Genomic DNA, 19331 nt, shown 5'->3' on the forward strand with positions numbered 1-19331 from the left:
AAAAAATTAGCTTTAAATCGGTTTCTCTCAAAACCAATTCAATACTTTTTTTTGACAGAAAAATCAATTCAATACTTAAAATCAATTTTATTCACTTTGAATTAATACCAACTTTTTAAACCAATTTCTCACATAAATTATTTTATTCATTTTGAATAAATTCCAACTTTTTAAAATTAATTTAATACTTAAAATCAATTTTATTTTAATTAATTTAACGTAACATGTAATCAATTTTATTTTAATTAACTTAAAGAAAGAAGCTACATTTTTCTCTATTTACCATGACTTAAAATAAAACTTTTCCTCTATTTAATTGTTAAGTTTATTAATTATAGATACTAGTTATGCCTTTTGTTCCAAGAGCTGGAGTTAATGGAGTTAATGTGGCTGTAACGTTTCATGGTGTTGATGGAAGCCATGTATTATGCCAATACATGATGTTAGTTTTTTTCAATCTTAGAAAAGCCTGTAGTATTACAAGAGAGATCTAAGATTAAATGAGAAGCCAAAAGATTGAATCAATCATGGTTCTTACAGAATCATCTCAACAAAGTGAACCAGTTCAATCTTGCTTCATAAAAAATTTAACTTTCATCATATATATATATATATATATATATATATATATATATATATATATATATATATACACGGTGAACCATAAAAGAGACAAGCATGTAAATTTAATACATAATAAAATTTGGATACCCAATAACTAAACCACATTATTAATGTGGATACCGGTTTATATTTGGATAACAAAATGGATACCCACTTTTATATTTTAACATTTGGATTGGGTTTTAAAAAATGGAACAATTTGGATACTAATTTGGTTATAAGTAACCGATTTTTTTGCACACCCCTAGCCAAATTGATGGAAAATTTCCTTCAAGAAAATGAATTTTCTAGCCTAGTAGAAGATGGAATAACTGTGATTCTAGAGGGGAAATAGCCGTCAAAAGCAGAGGCAAAAGTCATTAGAGAATAGGATTTGAAAGATAAAAAGGGAAGAACTATCTCTATTAAGTTATAGATAAATAAATCTTAGAGACCATTCTTAATGATGACATATTCAAGCAAACAAGGGATTCGATGAAGTAGAAATTCAACGAATCAACTAGAATCAAGAGAGAAAAACTTCAAGCTCTTAAGACTGAGTTCGAAACCATAATAATGAAGGTATGAGAAACCGTTAATGCTTAATTACTTCAGAAGAACACTCTCCATTGCTAAGAAATATTTGGAGAAAATGTGAAAAAAGCAAACATCACAAGAAAAATCCTACACTATTTAGTTTTAATATTTAATTATGTTGTGTATTCTATTGAGGAATCAAATAATGTGGATACTCTAATTGTGGATGAACTCCAAATTAGTCTCTAAATCCATGAGCTGAGAATGAGAGGCCCAATTGAAGAGCATGACTTAAAAGTGACATATGAAGCTCGAGATGAAAGAGGCAGAGGCAAAACTAGGGGACAAGGAAAAGGAAGACAACTTGTTAATAAGTCAACACTATGCCAAAACTAACTTTGGACAGTGTTACATAGGCATCGCTTTTGAGAAAAGCGCTGCTAAATGTTCTTAGAAAAATAATAAATTAAAACTTGAGCATAAGCGCTGCCAAAGGCTTACTTTAGACAGCGCTTCATAAAAGCGCTACTATTGGATGTTTGCATAGGCAGCGCTTTTTTCCCAAAGCGTAGCTATAAGTTCAAAAAAAATTAAAAAATTAAAATTTTAGAAGAAACGCTGCTAAAGGCTCACTTTGGATAGCGCTTTTGAAAAGCGCTACTAAAGGCATTATTGTAGAAATCGCTGCTAAAGACCAAAGCGCTGCCTAAAGTTAATACATAAGCCATTACTTTTAGAAAGCGCTGCCTTAGGTAATTAAAAACTTTCAAAATTCCTAAAATAATCAGAAAGCACCCATACAAACATTTTTCTTTGTTATTCTCGTTTTTCTTCTCAAATTGAAAACCCTAAAATCCCAAATCGATTCTTGTTCTTCTTTTCATCAAACTGAAAACCCTACCATTCCCAGTCGTCATTCCCCGTTCTACTTCCAGGGTGTTGATATCATATGTCGTTCTTCTTTGGCCAAACTAAGAAATAGAAACTGAAACTGAAATCAAGCAAGTAATACTGATTTTGTAGCCATTAAGGTAATCAATTTCAAATTTATTCATTCATTGGCATTTATTTTTCTTATTCTTTGCTATGTTCCTCTGTTTCTAATAAGAATAGCTTATACATAAGCACTTATTCGATAAACGCTTATATATATGTGTGTGTGTGTGTGTGTGTGACTTTCTTTCATAACTCTTTATACATATACAATAGACAAATCGAGATTTTTAGGCAAAGAATATTTCTTTTGTGGCTCAAAACCTCAACTTACCAAGTTAATTTCATACCTCAACCTAATTTCAATATTATGCATATTATCTTCTCTCATTATGAGGTCCTTTGTTATGTAATGTAATTAATGTAATTTTGTTTCATCCTAGTTTTTTCTTTAGTCTGTGTCTGTGTTAAATACTTGCTAGTGTGTCAAATTCATGTTTATCATACAATTCAGGCTATAGCTGAAGCAGCTGGTCCTTAGTGTATCCGACCTGGTCAAATTACTCCCATCAAGGTACCTATTCATTCTTCTTTCAACTATGGACCCATTTTATTGACTGAAAGATGCTTAATTGATGATTGGTGTCAATTCATGATGCTTAATTGGTGATTATTGTCAAGTCATTATGTTTTATTAGCGTTATACAAGTTTTCTGAGCACAAAGATGTAATCAAGTACCAAAGAGTAAATCCAAAAACATTACATGGATTATAGTGGAGGTATATTAATTAATTATCACAATTTTGATTATATTAATAGTGATGATACTTGATAAAACTTAGGCCTTATCCATATTTTCTTTCCATATGTAGTGTCTTGGGCAGCGTAATGATGTAGATTGCGGTTTTTACATGTTGAGGTTTATGAAAGAAATTCTTTTTATGGATCGAATAGAGACTCCACCCAAGGTATGCATTTCTAACTTTGGAGTTATTTTAATATTTAACACATATTTCTCATATAATTAAATAGTTTTAACTTAAACATACTATGTTATATTATTATGTAGTACTATGATGAATTCAAGCGTGCTTATTACTCAAGTTCTCGATTGGATGAATTTAAGGAGGATTGGTGAATTCATGATTGAGTCAAAAGTTATATAAGATAGTATATTGTAATCTTACTTTAGTTTATGAGAATTTTGAGTATATTCAAGTGTTGCAATTTTGTTGTTGTTTGTCATGTGGTAAATTATATTTTGTTTGTATCTTGGTATGAATTACGATATTTTGGTGTTGTTTTAGGTTATATGTGCAGATGTAGAAGATAGAGATGAATAGATTTTGTAATGGTATATAATTATGCAAATAAAATGTGGCATATCTTTTGGTTATATATATGTGTGTGTACAAGAGTAATAATATATATAAGTACATTGGTGTAAATGTATATGGTATATCTTTTGGTATTGTTTTTAATTGGATTGAAGCTCCAATTTGTGAAAATTTGGTGAAATTTGTAATGGTATATACAGGTGCAAAATATGGTGAAAACCTAGTGCAAATATGGTTAAAATCTGTGCATATAAAATTGTATATTTCAAAAAGCGCTTTTTTTGAAAAATATTATATAAAAAATTTCGTGGACATTAGACAGCTCTTTAAAAAAGAAGCGCTGCCTAAATGGGACTTTAGACAGCGCTTTTACAATAAAAGCGCTGCCTAAAGAGGCTTTTTTTTAATTTTGTTTCAAAAAAGCGCCGGCTAAAGGGGGCTTTTAGCAGCACTTTAAAAGTAAAAGCGCTGGCTAAAGGGGTCCTTGAGCAGCGCTTTCAAAGTAAAAGCGCTGGCTAAAGGGGGACTTTAACATCGCTTTCAAAGTACAAGGGGTGTCTGAAGGGGGTACTTAGCAGCTCTTTCACTTTAAAAAAATGTTGTCTTTACCTACAGCAGTACTAGAATAGACAGTGCTTTAAAGCGTTGTCTAAAACCCAAAAAAAGAGTTATCTAAGGTCTTGTTTGGCGTAGTGCAACTATGCAACACTGTAAGTTCCATACTTCGGGGCATTATCAATATGAATGTATAAATCAGGAGAAAAGAGCTCACTATGTGGGAATCAATGATGAACAATAGACGCTTCTAATGGCACATTGATGAACATTTTTTCATGTAATAGCATTGATCACTAATATGCAATTCTACTCAACTATTAATTTATTGTTTGTCGCTCTCAATGCAGCTCATGTTTGAGTCAATGAATTGAGATATGTCATATTAACTAATTGACGATTTTTCAGCATATTAACCAATATGATAGCATTAAGCTTCTAAGTTTATATAGATATTGAGCCTAAATTTGTTTCTAGACTTTAGCATATACAATATATGAAAATCTTGAATCTAGTGATGGCCAATACCTTTCGAATATTATCAGAATAAAAAAAAGACCATTGAATATATTGAATAGTCTATTATTATTACTGAATAGAATTGAATGTTATGTAATTAATACAAAGGTGAGTCGCTATATATTTACAAAAGTAGCCAAGTAAAAAGGAAAAATAAGTAACATAATTATTTGGTATCTAATACTCCCCCACAAGCTTGAGGATGAAAACAAAGAAAGACAGAGCAGGCAGTGGCATAGTAAAGAAATCTGCAATTTGGGTAGATGATGGTATTGAGAACAATTTAATGAGACATGATTCCAACTTTTCACAAATGATGTGACAATCGACACTGATATGTTTAGATCTTTCATGAAATGTAGGATTGTGGGCAAGGTACACGGCAGACCGATTGTCACAGTATAAGGAGATTGGAGTTGTGAAGGAAATGTTCAATTCTTTGAATAGATAGCATAGCCATTGAACTTCATATGTTAAAGTAGAAAGCGCGCGATATTCATCTTCAGAACTTGATCGAGAGGCCATCATTTGCTTCTTTGATTTCCAAGAAATGAGAGATCTACCCAGAAAAATAGCAAATCCAGTTGTTGATCAACGTGTGGTTGCGCAAGTTGCCCAATCGCTAACTACAAAACCAGCAAGAACAAACTTAGAATTGGATGGATAAAACAGTCCTCGAGCAGGACTGGTTTTTAAATACTGAAGTATCCGAATGGCAACCTTAAAATGGTTAACAGTAGGTTGAGAGACTGACTGACTAAGTTGCTGAACAACAAACGATATATCAGGTTAGGTAGTAGTGAGATAAATTAGTTGGCCAATGAACCGTCTATCTATACTGAGTTTGATCGTGATATATAGGAGAACTAGAACAAAGGAGTTTGAGTGCAGAACTATATGGAGTAGAGGAGGGTTTTGACGCTAACGTACCTGTTTTGCTAAGTAAATCAAGGGTGTAGCTACATTGATTTAGTAAAATACCTGATGCGGAGCGAGCAACTTCTAGTCCAAGAAAATACCTTAAAGTACCTAAGTCTTTGATTTGAAATTTTGAATGAAGAAAGTGTCTAACATGCTGTATTTCTTGAAAATCATTACCTGTGAGAACAATATCATCTACATATACTAATAATGCAGTAAGTTTAGTGGGATTAAACTTTGTAAATTGAGAATAATCAACATGTGAGTGTTGGTAACCAAGAGAAAGTAAAGTGTCAGATAGTTTGGAATACCATTGTCGACTAGCTTGTTTGAGGCCATAAATAATTTTATTGAGTTTATAAACCTTATGAGAGTGATGGAGAGGTTTATATCCTTGAGGTAGCGTCATATAAACCTCTTCATGTAAGTCCCCATGAAGAAAAACGTTATTGACATCTAATTGTTCAAGATGCCAATTTTTAATAGAAGCTAAAGAAATGAGTGTTCTTACAGTTGTTAATTTAGCTAAAGGGGAGAAAGTGTCGAAGTAATCAGCACCCTCCGTTTGATTGTAGCCCTTTGCTACTAATATAGCTTTGTACATGTCAATAACACCATTAGCAAGATATTTTATCTTGTAAACCCATTTACAACTAATGGGGGATTTTTTAGGAGGTATGTCAACAATAGTCCATGTATTGGTTTGTTCAAGGGAAACAAGTTCTTTCTGTATAGCTTGGATCCAACAGTCATGTTGGCAGGCTTGATAATATGAGGAAGGTTTAGGGGTAGAGGATATAGATAAGCAAAAAAAAATTGTAGTCATTGTTGCACTTGTTGTATGTAAGGACAAAGGAAAGGAGAAAAGGTGTGGAAGGTGTAATGTGTGGTTAATTATTGATGAGGTTGTAGTGGTAGTCATGTAGGTTAGAGGGTTGTGTCTTAATTCTAGTTGATTTTCTAAGAGTTCAGTGTGAAGGAGGGGTGTAGGGGCGGGTGAGGCAAGAGGTGATTCTGGTTTATGGGTAGGATTAGTGGAAGAGGGGAGGAAGGTGCTGGAGGAGAGGTAGGTTGGATAGGGAGAGGTTCCAGGTCTGTGTTGGTGGGATGAAGGGTAGGGATATTGGGTAAAGGGCGATGATCATGCGTAATTGTAAAGGGAAAACATGTCTCATAAAATAGAACATGGCGAGAAACTACCAGTGTGCTAGAAGACAAATCATAAAGTAATTAGCCAAAACATACAATTAGGGGATCGGGGATCAAACTTAGTACGATTACGAGATAAAGTGGAAATATAAGCAAGGCAGCCAAAACATTTTAAGGAATCATAGTCGGACATTTTTGGATGCAAAAGATACTAAGGTGTGTTAAATTGAATAGTAGGTGAAGGTAAACTTTTAATTAGATGAACAACATGGGCAATAGAAAAATGCCATAAATGTTTTAGAAGATTGGCCTGAAAAAATAGGGATCTTGCAACGTTAAGGATGTGTTGATGTTTACGTTCAACAATAACTTTTTGTTGAGGACATTCAACACATGACCTTTGGTGCAAGATTCCTTTTGAGTTATAAAATTAAGTCAAGAGGAATTCAGGGCCATTATCATTGCGTAAAAATTTTAAAGTTAAAGAAAATTGATTTTGAATAAGAGATATGAAATTCATTACATGAATTCTAGTCTCACTTTTATGTGTCATGAAAATAGTCCAAGTAAACCTAGTGAAATAGTCTACAAGCGTGAGAAAGTAACGCTTATTAGTAATGGAAGGGGTTGCATAGGGACCCCAAATGTCAGCATAAAGTAATTCAAAAGGTTTTTGAGTATTGTAATGATAACCTAGAGGATAGCTGTTTTTTATGAAGCAAGTTTAGATTGTGTAATTGTGTCGACCACAGTGAGTACAAGTGCGATTTGAGGGATTACCACGACCAGATTGGAAGCAACCTCGACCACGAGAAGAAGGACCATTACCACGAGATCCCCCAGAAGTGTTGTAAGGTTGAAAGTTCATAGTCATAAGAGGTATCTCAAGAGTTTTAGAGTTCATAGCCATAAGGAGGAGTTGGGATCGAACTCTGGAAAATTAATCAGTGAGTCCCTTTAGAAACTTGATGATGCGATCTTGGTTCTTGTAACAACAAAGATCAGAGGCGGCACCGCCAGTACATGGAGTTGTGCAAGTACAATCACGAAGTGGACGCAGGGAGTTGATTTGTTCCCAGAGAGAGGTGAGCTTTGTGAAATAGGTTGATACATCCAAGGTACCTTGATGCAAATTTGTTAGGTTATCTTGTAGATCGGAGATCTTGAAATATCTCCTTGAGAAAAATGCGTTTCAAGATTCTTCCATACAATCGAAGCATTCTTGATCCACAAGATTGATTAAGCAAAGTTCTCAGAGATTGATTTTTGAAGCCAGGAAAGAACCATGTTACTGCATCTCATCCAAGGGCCATGTAAGGTGTGATCAGAAACTGGTTGAGGGAAGGAGTCGTCAATGAAATGTAGTTTGTTTTTGGAGATGAGAGCAACTTTCATGGCTCTTGACCATGAATTGTAGTTCATATGGTTAAGAAGGGGTGACAAGAATGAGAGAAGGATTTTTGTTAGGGTGTAGGTAGTACGGATTGGAAGCGTATATGGAGAAATCTGTGAAATCCGCCATTATAGCAAGAAAAGAGGTGAAATTAGGGATTTGCGGTGAAGAAAAGATGCAGAGGAAGAAAGAGAAAATGAGAGGGAGAAAGAAAGAGAAAAGGGGAAAAGAATATTGTGGGAAGAGGAAGCCACACGTGGAAAAAAGAAGGGATGCGTGAAGGAGAAAGGTGTCAGGCTCATACTACATCAGAATAGAAAAAAGACCATTGAATACATTGAATAGTCTATTATTATTATTGAATAGAATTGAATGTTATGTAATTAATACAAAGGTGAGTGGCTATATATATATATATATATATATATATATATATATACACACACACACATACAAAAGTATCCAAGTAAAAAGGGAAAATAAGTAACAAAATTATTTGGTATCTAATAAATATCATGTCATACCATGAAAACATAATTTCGATAGCTAATCCAAAACAAGCACTAACAACAGAGAATTTATCAATATTAAATTTTAAGAAGAATCATATAGAACACCATGATCGGGATCAACATATGAGCATTAGGACGACTACATATAATCCCAACAAAAGATAAATTAGCTACACTTACTCATCGTAGATTTACAATTAATTTCTATAAGAAAGATGTTGAAAAACATTTGTCATCGATTTCGTGGACAGTGCTTCCACCCTCGATCTTCCACTCTTTTTCTCTCTTATTATGTTTCTAGTGCACAAATGGACTTCTCTCACTTCTTACCAATATAACAACTTAACTACACCAAGTTAATTTCAACTAAATTGTCTGAGCCCCTATTTATAGGTTATTATGTAACGCCCGGAAAAATAAGTATATGCTTAATTTGGACGTTTGTGACGTTTATTGGAATTTTACCGTTTTGAGTCGTTTCAGTCGGTATTAGTTTGGGATGACGGACTAATATTTAATTGAAGGTTTTCATATTTTTGGTACTGAGAATATTATTAAGGTAATATTCTGCGTTTTAGGATTTTTCTGAGCAATTGAGTTTGGACCGGAAAGTGAGATATTTTGTGTGTGAATAGTGAGTAGTGGGGGGAGATAGAAAAGAGATAAGAGGAGAAAACGTGAAAAGAAAAGGAAAGAAAGAAGAGAAAGGAAAGAAGGAAGAAAAAGAAAAGGAAGAGGAAAAGAAGAAGAGCAAAGATGGAGAGAAAGTGAAGAAGAGAGTTTTGGAGAAGATGAAGAATCAAACCAAGGTAAGGGGGAGTATGTTGTTTATTATGCATTTGTATGGTTTATATAGCTTGTTCTTGTTCTTGTTCTTGTTCTTGTTCATTTTCTATGCTTGACCAACAATGGTGGATTGTATGGTAATTAAATGATATCTTTGTTGTGTGTATTTGATGAGTTTCCATTTTCTTTCCCATTTCCATGGCTTGATTGAGTTTGAAGAAAATGTTAGGTTTTGAGAAAGATTGATGAATCAACCATGAAAGTTTGATGTTAGGTTATTTCTATGGTATGCATGCGTCGTATTGATGTTATAATGATGTATATGTGTTAGAGAAGTGTTTATAAGAGTTTGGTTGGTGGAAATGGTGATTTTAGGGTTTCTACGAAGCTTAGGTCGACCTACACAGAGGTTTGCGTCGACCTGTGCAGCCTAAAAGGAAAAAATCTGGGTTTTTGCTGAATGCGTCGACCTATTGGGTCGGCGTGCGCATACCCGATGGTGGCAGGAGTTTAATGCGTCGACCTATGCTTTTTCATGCGTCGACCTACAACTTTTTTCAATTTTTGGCAGATTTTGTAACGATCATAACTTTTGATTCGTAACTCCGTTTTATACGCCGTTCAAAGCGTTAGGAAGCTAATTGGATGTTCTATATGATGGTAGAGGTTTGGTTAGCTTGTGATTAATTGTTTATGAGGTCTTTTTGATAAAAACACATAATTGTTTATATGCGCGATATGATTGGTAGATAATCATAGTGCTTGGTTGCAATTGTTGTTGATGTGTGGATTAACATGAAATCATGTTCGTATGTGTTATGTATTAATGAATGTTCATTCTTGATATGTGACGATGTTTGGTTCTTTTTTGTTAACATGATGTGTGGCCTTATGGCAAGTAATTGTTGTTATGAGAATGATGTATTATCATTGTTGAATTGTTGTTATTACAACTTTTTGTTGATGTATTGATGAAGTTGTGGGCCGATGGCCAATATTAATCTGATGTGATGCAAATATGCGATCGTTTATGCCAATATGGCTAGTATGTTTTGACGGTGAATGTGTGTTGTGTGCTTATTAATGCCTGTGCGGTAATTATAGTGTGATATAATTGATAACGATGTTATTAATTGGTGATGTATCCTTTTGGATAGAATATAAACGGTGTAACGTGAGTATGTGACCGTGTTATATTGTTGATGATATTGTTGTCGTGTAATAGAGTCATATATTTGCACAACATAACATTTTAATATGTTAATGGCGGAATGCTATTAACAGGTGGCCTGCGGGCATTGGTTACCAGTAGGAGCTTATTGTTCGGTAACGGTATATTAGCCTGAGTGGCAAGAGGTCATCAGTGGGAGCTACATTCTCGATGACAATAGCATGCGGGCTTCCTGAGTGGAATAAAGTCTCAGCATAATGATCGGCAAGGTGTATTAGCCTGTGTGACAAAAGGTCATCAGTGGGAGCTACATGCTCGATGACAATAGCCTGCGGGCTTCCTGAGTGGTATAAAGTCCTAGCATAATGCTCGGCTGGTGTATTTGTCATAGTGACAAGGAGGAGTTTACTCCGGATTTGGTACCACATGTATATGCATAGTCGAGTCTCATTCATCATTGTTTGTCTTTATAATTTATGTTATCATTCATGTGTCGCATTACTTATATATCGATTGTGGTTGAATGAGTGGATTGTCGTGACTTTTATTCTTGAGATATTATGTTGATCCGTGTGTTGTATTTTGATTAATTGTGTTTTAGTCGCTACATATATTATACTTATTCGTAATGAACTATATACTCACCCTTCTGCTGATTTGATGCTTGAGTGGCATCCTGCAAATAAGCCGCATTGGGAGTCTTTGAAAGAGGTAGTTCTCCAGTTGGTCTTGCCGGTTGCTCTGATACGTAACACCGGGTAGTCGGGAGTCTGTTGTTATTTATTTATATATGACTCTTTTGAACATGTATATGTGATGACGTGCTGGTGTGTATTGTAAACACTTTATTTTGGGAAAACTCCTCTTTGAGAGTGAGAGCTATATATATATATATATATATATATATATATATATATATATATATATATATATATATATATGTTCACATCTTTCGTGTGTTATGTATCATTTTATAGGCAGGTGTTGTATGCTTTTGGCATCGCTGATGGCCGTTTGTTTTCTAGGTGTTTGTTTGGTTACTTAGTGTAACATCCTAATTGTTTATGTGAATTTAATTTTTATACTCTGATATTTGTACCTAAATGCTTGGGTAGAATTGTGATGTTACATATTATCCTTCCATTCTCGCTAAGAGAGGTTCATAACTTGCTTAACGCGCCTACTTTCTTCACCATCAAGAAATTCCAACTCATCCTACAAGTGGTCTCGGTCACCTTTCCCTCTTAGCGTGCCTCAAGATATCCTAGCGAGAAAATATTATCTTTGTCTTGAAGTAACTTAGCCCATTAATTATCTGAACCACCATACCTTGTTTAGCGCGCCTACTAGTGAATTTCTTTCTTGACTTTGAAGTTACTTTACTTTTAAGCATTCTTTTGCTGAATTTGCTTGCTTAGTGAGGCCTTGTTCTTAGTTAAAAGAGCTATGGTTCTTGAATGGTGCATTTTGTCTATTTTTGGTGCTTTCTTGATCCTTTTTATCTATACTTAGTAAATACACAATTAAAAAGTTCATGCAAGCGTTTTATCATATTTTCTTGATTAATTAAGGTTTCTCCATTGATTGATTGCAAAATAAGTTAATAAATGTTTATGAATTTTACATATTGATTAACTAAGGTCTTTGTTTTTTATTGTAACGTGGTTGTGCTACAATAATCTTGATTTTTCTAGGATTCAAATATGCCTAGCAGATAAGAGAGCAATACTTACACTTTTCATTGTTTTTCAAAAATTATCTTTTCTTTTTCATCTTACAACTTCTTCTTTTGGTGATTTCTTATTTTTGTGTAAGCTTTGCCATTTTGAAGTTTTTCTTTTTTTTATTGTCAAAGTACATTGTTTTTCTTTTTTATTACAATCGCCATTGATTTCTTTCTTTTTCAAACATTTTTTTCTACCCAACTTTATCATTTTTATCATTTTTGTAAATTCTTTAAATTCTAATGCTATCTTATCATTAAGCAATGTATGTATGAGCATTGTTTTTCTTTAAAGTTGGATAACCGTTGTAATTTTTTAAAAACAAAAAAAAAACCATTTTAAGGCTCAATGGGGTTCTCAAAGGCAGGCTTTTTTGGCCAAGTAATTTTATACTCAATAATTAAACAAAGTTCAGATTATATCCATAACATCATATACATCAAGTAATAATAAAAATGATACAAAAATTTCATAGTTTAGAATGCAGGCCTACTCTCATTCATTTATGTAAAACAAAAGCTATTCACTCATTTCACTTGATTGACATGTTTTCACCAAACAAATAATAAAATCAAACTTTAAATTAAGCAATTAATTCATGATCATGCTATTAACTTAAAGATAATCAGAATATTAACCATGAATGCAACATTTAAAAGAATAAACCTTTTATTTTGTTTTTATCATAAGCTTTGATTCATCTTCATTTGACTTTTTCAAATCACTTTAATCATTTGCAGATAAACATGTCTAGACAAAAAATTTCAAAATTTAAATTTTTTTGAACAAATATTTAATTTGATTCAAAACACTTAAAACCACAGGTGTTTTGGAGTGTAAAACACCTAAATTGCTCAACAAGCATTAAGATTAACTAGAAAACAATAAAATAAATCAACTAAACATTTACAGTGATGGTGGTCAAGATGTGGCAGCAGCTCGATCATCATCTTCTTCCTCTTCACATTCTTCCCATTCTTCTTTCTCTTCTTTTTCACTTTCCTTTTCATCCTCATATTCTTCTTCTTCAATCTCACCTCTTTCATTGCCTATTCCACTTCCTATTTCTTCATCTCCCTTATCTTTTAGATAAAATGGCCTATCGATGATTGATAAAATTCTACCGTGCAGGTAGATGATCATAGAGAGAATGAGGTTCTTGAATCTGCAACTCCAATCTACTTATAAAATATAAATGGAAAACAAACTTCTATGATATGTATCACTAGTATCTCAGGTATGAGTAAAATAGGTGCGTAAATTATGATCCAAAGCATTCAAACTCAAAGATTCTTGTTGATGTTGTTGGGATGCAGTAGGTTGAATGGTTTAGTGAACAAAATCTCTGTCCATCATTAAATCAAGGTAGAGATGGTAGTAGTTTGGGAGATCTACTTCATATGTTCTACAAAGTCCAATGATCAATCCCAGAAATGCTAAAGGACGTTTGAAAATTTAATCCACAATGACCTAAATCCTATCTGAGATAATCTTGGATATGTCTATCTCTTGTTTTATTAGAATGTACCAAATAAGTTGGGGGCATAGATAGGGTTGTGAAGAGGTATTGAGTTTTGGTGTGACATTAGATAGGATAAAGGTTAACCACAATTGAACTTCCATGGTGAGGTTGAGTTTTTTGAATTGGATAGGTCTGCCAGCTCTTCCTATTTCATAGGTTTCATTTCCAAAGTAAATTTTAATTGCAACCCTATCATAGTCCCAATTATTTCTCACAACTTCCCTGGAGAAAGAATCCAACTCATTGGGATTTTCCACAAAAGCGTCTTCCAAATATTCATGTATGATTTCTCTATCGTATGGGACTTGTCTACATCTTGATGAAAATTAACATATGATCAAGGGAAGAGTGTTATTATAATAGGCTGAACAAGACTCATACTCGAATGCATCATGCTTTGTGATAGTTTCTCGGAAGTTCTGTTCTTTTGGTGTGAAATTATTGAGTTTACATATTCAATCATGCCCCTGATAGTTAGGGCTAATAAAACTGTGCATTGATATCATCCTAAAATATTTTCCCCCTACTTTTGAACCTAAGGAAAAACATATTTATTTTGATGTTTTAAGTATTTTATATACAGATATATAACATGTGGTATGATTATTAGATAATTGAATTTTCTTAGGTAAATGATGTAATAATGGAGGTGGTGGAAGGTGATGCTAGAAATGTTCTTTATGATACAGTGGACAAATAACATGCTTCAATATTGGTTATGGGTAGTCATGGTTATGGGGCTATAAAAAGGTACAGTTTCATTTAGGTTACAGTTATCATCCTTATTTTCCAGTGATAACTCTTTATATGATCATACATTGTTGTTTGAAGCAAACACTTAACTTCATAATCTCCTAATCCAGTTATACATTTTATATGCAGGGCGGTTTTAGGTAGTGTGAGTGACTATTGTGCTCATCATGCTCATTGCACTGTCATGATTGGGAAGAGGCCAAAAACCAAGCACTGATCTATACTGGCATTTCCTTCAAAAATAAACATATAATCCTTTCAGCAAAACAAAAATAGCAATGTTCTCAGAAAGTTTATGACTTGGTTTGTCCTATGGCATGTCTGCTTTGTAGTTTATGATAGAAAGTATATAACTGTTGGATTGTTGTTGCCCCTACCTGGGCTTGGCTTTATTTTGTATGTGAAAAACTTAGATTATTGTGTCTATAAAAAGTGTTTCTTTTTCTGAAATTTAACTGATAGTAACAGAAAGGTATTCAAAGAATTCATATTTTCTCAATTTTGTTGATCAATCTATATTTATTCAAATATGTCCTGTCTTGAGAATCCTTTCCATATATAGGAAGACAGGTTCCTAAAAATGACACTCAATAGACTACTACTTAAATGAATGTCCAAGAGAAGCAAGTGATGAATCGTCCTTGAGTTCAATAGCACCAACTAGAGAGGAACTTGAGCCATTCAAAAATTCCTTATACCATTTTGCAGAGAGCTTTGGGTATCTTCTCAACTCTGGATCATTCCTATCCACAGAGTATAGTCCAAAGCCTGATTTATATCCATCCAATAACTCAAATGCATCCATGAAAGACCACACAAAATACCCCTTTACATTTGATCCATTTCTGAAGGGAAAAAGTTACACGAATGATCAGACAGTGTATAGTGTTTATTTATGTTGTGTCTATTTTCATAACTGTGTACTTTGGACATGGTTTTCATTTACCGCATATGTAACTTATTTCATAGATATTTTTGAGATCTTTACTTCAAAAAAAAGTAGTAAAATGGAGTAGCAATCACATACCTCAAGGAATCGAGTGTGCTACCAATGTATGCTTTCAAGTATTCCACCCTTGATACATCGTGGAGTGATGCATTGCTCGCATTGCTTGCTGTCCGTTGGCCTAAAATACACGCATTATGAATGGTTCACCAAATCGTTGTTAAATCCCTTGAAGCTTAATTTTACAACTCCTATCAATCAACATCCAAAGACGATTTCCTAAAAGAGACTCATTGCAATCAATGTAATCGTGAATGAAGGGTAAACATACCATTTTCATGAATGAACATAGGTGGATTGCCATAAAGGGTCTTGAATGTTTCCAGCACTTCTTGTAAAGCCCATGGTGCCATAGGATACTGAGTCAAGTCAAACCAGATAGTTGAATAGCAAAGTAATCTAGTAAATGAACCAATTTTTAATTAAGATGATAATTGTAATTAGTTTTTCAACCGTTACCTCACCGTCTCCGAGTATATCCTGCACAGCTGCAAAACCATGGAAAACAAGGGGATTCAGATGCCAAATGATGTTAAGAGTTCATCAAGTTGAAAACATCAAAACCATAATGAAAAATATGAAGTGAATGCAATTAGTGCAACAAGCTTATATAGCCTCAATGTTTGAAATCCACTGCGTTTAAAAATAAGTACAACACATACCAAGTAGTTTTGCACCTGAGTCTGCACTGAAATCTCTGAGTTTTATGTTCAGGGCATCAGAATTGTCTGATACATTAAATTTGCTGTAGTGAATTATGCCTATAAAGTCGTAGGAACCCTTAACTTCTTCAGATTCACGAGTTGTGAATGTCGGTATTCTTGCACCAGCATTTACCTTCATTAAACTTGGATAGTCTCCGTGCAACAAGGGTTCCATAAACCTGTGATAAAATAGTCTTATAAGACTTAAATGTTAAAAGTAAGAAGAGAAAAGATTCCAACCAGTTTTAGTGTCAGTAACTAACCAACCAAAATAAAAAGTACGGATACGTTCACATGCTGCCTTGTCTTTCTCTGTATTAGTCTGAGGAACTATCCCAAATGTATAGAAAGAGATACCAACAAATCCATGTTGTTGCTCCTGTAATGTAATTAGTCTATATGGAATCATGAACATTACTTGCCAACAAAACTTCAGTACTAGTACACTATATTAAAAAAAGATATTAGGTGATATACCCTGTACTTTCTTCTATACAATCTCACAGCAGAAGAATGAGCTAACAAAATATGATGTGCAGCCAGGTACGGTTCAAATGTCGAGTTTCCCTTAGAGCTCGGTATAATACAAAATGGAGGAGAGCATCGTTGAGGTGGGGCTATTCCCTGATCATAACTACCCATGGCAAAGATATTGGGCTCGTTCACAGTTGTCCAATATTTGACTCTATCGCCAAACTCTCTAAAACACACGTCTGCATAGTTTGTGAAGTCTTTTCTGCATCGACATTCAATACATAATTCTCAGTTAGTTCTGTCAAAACAAAGTTGCAATATAGGAAGAACATTTCTTCCTAAGCAAAATAAATACTTTTTTTAGAATAAGCACGGAACATACATGACATCACGACTAAGCCATCCTTCATAGTCATCTTCAAGTGCTTGTGGAAGATCATAGTTGTGTAGTGTCACATGTGGTTGGATACCTGCATAAGGGAAAGTCTTGCAGCATTGCTCAAAGAAACATAACTCTTTTATTTTTTGTTGCAACAAATTAAGAAACTCGTATCGAACCATTGCTAATGAGCTCATTGATGAGATTGTTGTAGTACTGAAGTCCCTTGGGATTGACGGGTCCTCTACCATCTGAGGAGAAATAAAAACATATGTATAAAAAAACATAAAATTTGAGTGATTATATGGATATGTTGTAAAGTTGAAGTTGAGTAGAAGTACTTGGTATCAATCTGGACCAAGAAATGGAAAATCTATAGGCATCAAGGCCTGTTTCAACCATGAGCTGCACATCTTCCTGCATTATTGTTTGGATGCTTGAAATTAACAAATGAATCCTAAAGAATGCAATACTAAGAAAAGTCAAAATTAGAAAGATTGAAGCTTTGTGTATTGTTTGTTTACCTTGTATTTATGGTACGTGTCGCAGGCTACATCTCCATTTCCACCCTGTGCAAAACCTTTTAGGAAAAAAAAAGCTAGCATGAGAATTGGATTATAATGATCATTTAAAGCTAAACTACAATACGAAATCATATTCTAAAAGAAGGATTAAATTAATAACCGAACCAGCATGAGCAAAAGTATCCCAAATGCTAGGAGTTCTTCCATCTTCATTAGCAGCTCCTTCCACCTGATAAGCAGAAGTTCCTGAACCAAAAATAAAATCAACCGGAAAATCACTTCTGCTATAATTATTATCATCAGCAGTCAACACCAACACAGACAAGTTTAGAAACAAAAGGAAAACAAGAGTAAAATATTTTTGTGGTTCCATGTTCTATGATTTGTGTTTGTCTGACTATGGATTCATCAAATGAATACACAAAGTATGTGTGAGTAAAAGTGAATACTTAATTCAAGGTGACAAAATCAATGCACCGTAGGATAAGAAAGAGACAAATAGAAACTTAGTGGTTTACATTACAGCCACCTCATCTTTTGACTCGGCGTAGACATTTTTGTCTATTTGTCTTCTACGCACACATCACTTTTCCTCTCTAAAATAATCTTCTACAAGTTCAAATTGCAACATTGTTTGATGGGATTGAAAGCAAAACATCAACCATATATGTACGACTCCTCAACATTTAACAATTGCAATAAGTACGAATGTGTGCAATTTGCAACTGCAGTGGATTCATTTTCGGTTTTGTTTGTCGTCATGAAAGCCTAATCTCGTTAAAAATAATTAAAATGACTCATGTAACATGAATAGTTTGACTTTAAATAAACATAGGGCTCAGGCTAGGGTGAGAGACCTGGTCTCTCACCGAGAGAGACTTCAAATTTTTTTTTTTTTTTTTGGGTTTAAATGAATATAATGTCATTGGATCAGATTTGAACATATGATAGTATGGTGCACCCAACACACAATAACACTCCATAAAATAAGAGACCTGTTCCCAATGTCTGCTGCTACAGTAAAAAGGAAAAAGCAAGTCAGCAAATGATTAGCATTAAATAATACTTAATAAATTGAAATCGTTGCAAGCAAAGCATGATAAATGGGTCTTTTTAATTCTGCATCATTTTGACATTGCAAACATAAAAATGATAAAACTTTGTTTTGCTATAAAACTAAGAAATGTTAAATTCTGTATAAAATTAAAATTTGCATTAAAATTATAATTAATATTATTTTTTATTTAAAAACTTGATGTTTTCTTAAAATTTAAAAAATAAATAAAGTTTAAATAAATAAATCTAACGTTAATTCTATTTTGTAAAATTTAAAATTTGATTTTTTTAATTTAAAAAATAAATTATGTTTAACTTATTAAATCTCACGTTAATTTTAAATTTGTTTTTTTCTAATTTAAAAAATAAATTATGTATAAATTTAAATCTCACGTTATTTTAAATTATAATTTTTTTATTTAAAAAAAAGTTATTTTCACGTTTAAATAAATTATTTTGACCTATAATAATAATATTAATAATAATAAAAAAAACTATAATAATAATAATAACACATAGTTATAATAATAATAATAATAATAATAATAATAATAATAATAATAACCAAAATAATAATAATAATAATAATAATAATACATAGTTATAATAGTCATAATAATAATAATAACAAAAATAATAATAATAATACTAATAATAATAATAATAATAACAATAACAATAACAATAATAATAATAATAATAACCATGTTACAAAAGAATTGATGATGGTCAACTATGTGCGAAGCGTGTTACAAATGAGCTGATGAGGGTC

At 33.1% G+C, this 19331-nt stretch overlaps 1 protein-coding gene across 2 annotated transcripts; it reads right to left on the reverse strand.

Moving 5' to 3' along the window:
- Positions 1-14891: 14891 nt before the first annotated feature.
- Positions 14892-17952, reverse strand: LOC131643924 (hydroxyisourate hydrolase-like). Of its 2 annotated transcripts, XM_058914292.1 has the most exons (12): positions 17669-17950; positions 17504-17559; positions 17321-17396; positions 17159-17230; positions 16983-17070; positions 16604-16862; positions 16390-16505; positions 16085-16305; positions 15882-15910; positions 15694-15781; positions 15444-15543; positions 14892-15261 (listed from the first exon to the last, which is right to left on the reverse strand). In XM_058914292.1, the coding sequence occupies exons 1-12, from the start codon at positions 17874-17876 to the stop codon at positions 15015-15017; spliced, it is 1560 nt and encodes a 519-aa protein (XP_058770275.1). In that variant the 5' UTR covers positions 17877-17950; the 3' UTR covers positions 14892-15014. The 2 variants fall into 2 exon arrangements, with proteins under 2 accessions (XP_058770275.1, XP_058770276.1); XM_058914293.1 differs by lacking the exon at positions 14892-15261 and having other exon boundaries at positions 15484-15613; positions 17669-17952.
- Positions 17953-19331: the final 1379 nt, after the last annotated feature.

This window comes from Vicia villosa, linkage group LG1 (genome assembly GCF_029867415.1).
Source record: "Vicia villosa cultivar HV-30 ecotype Madison, WI linkage group LG1, Vvil1.0, whole genome shotgun sequence".
In the NCBI taxonomy this organism is placed as follows: domain Eukaryota; kingdom Viridiplantae; phylum Streptophyta; class Magnoliopsida; order Fabales; family Fabaceae; genus Vicia; species Vicia villosa.

Coding starts and splice junctions, on each gene's coding strand:
- LOC131643924 (XM_058914292.1), bottom strand. CDS start 17,876: ATGGAACCACAAAAATATTTTACTCTTGTTTTCCTTTTGTTTCTAAAC. Junction 17,071..17,158: donor CAATGAGCTCATTAGCAATG/GTTCGATACGAG, acceptor TCCCTTATGCAG/GTATCCAACCACATGTGACA. Junction 16,306..16,389: donor CGTACTTTTTATTTTGGTTG/GTTAGTTACTGA, acceptor ATTTTATCACAG/GTTTATGGAACCCTTGTTGC.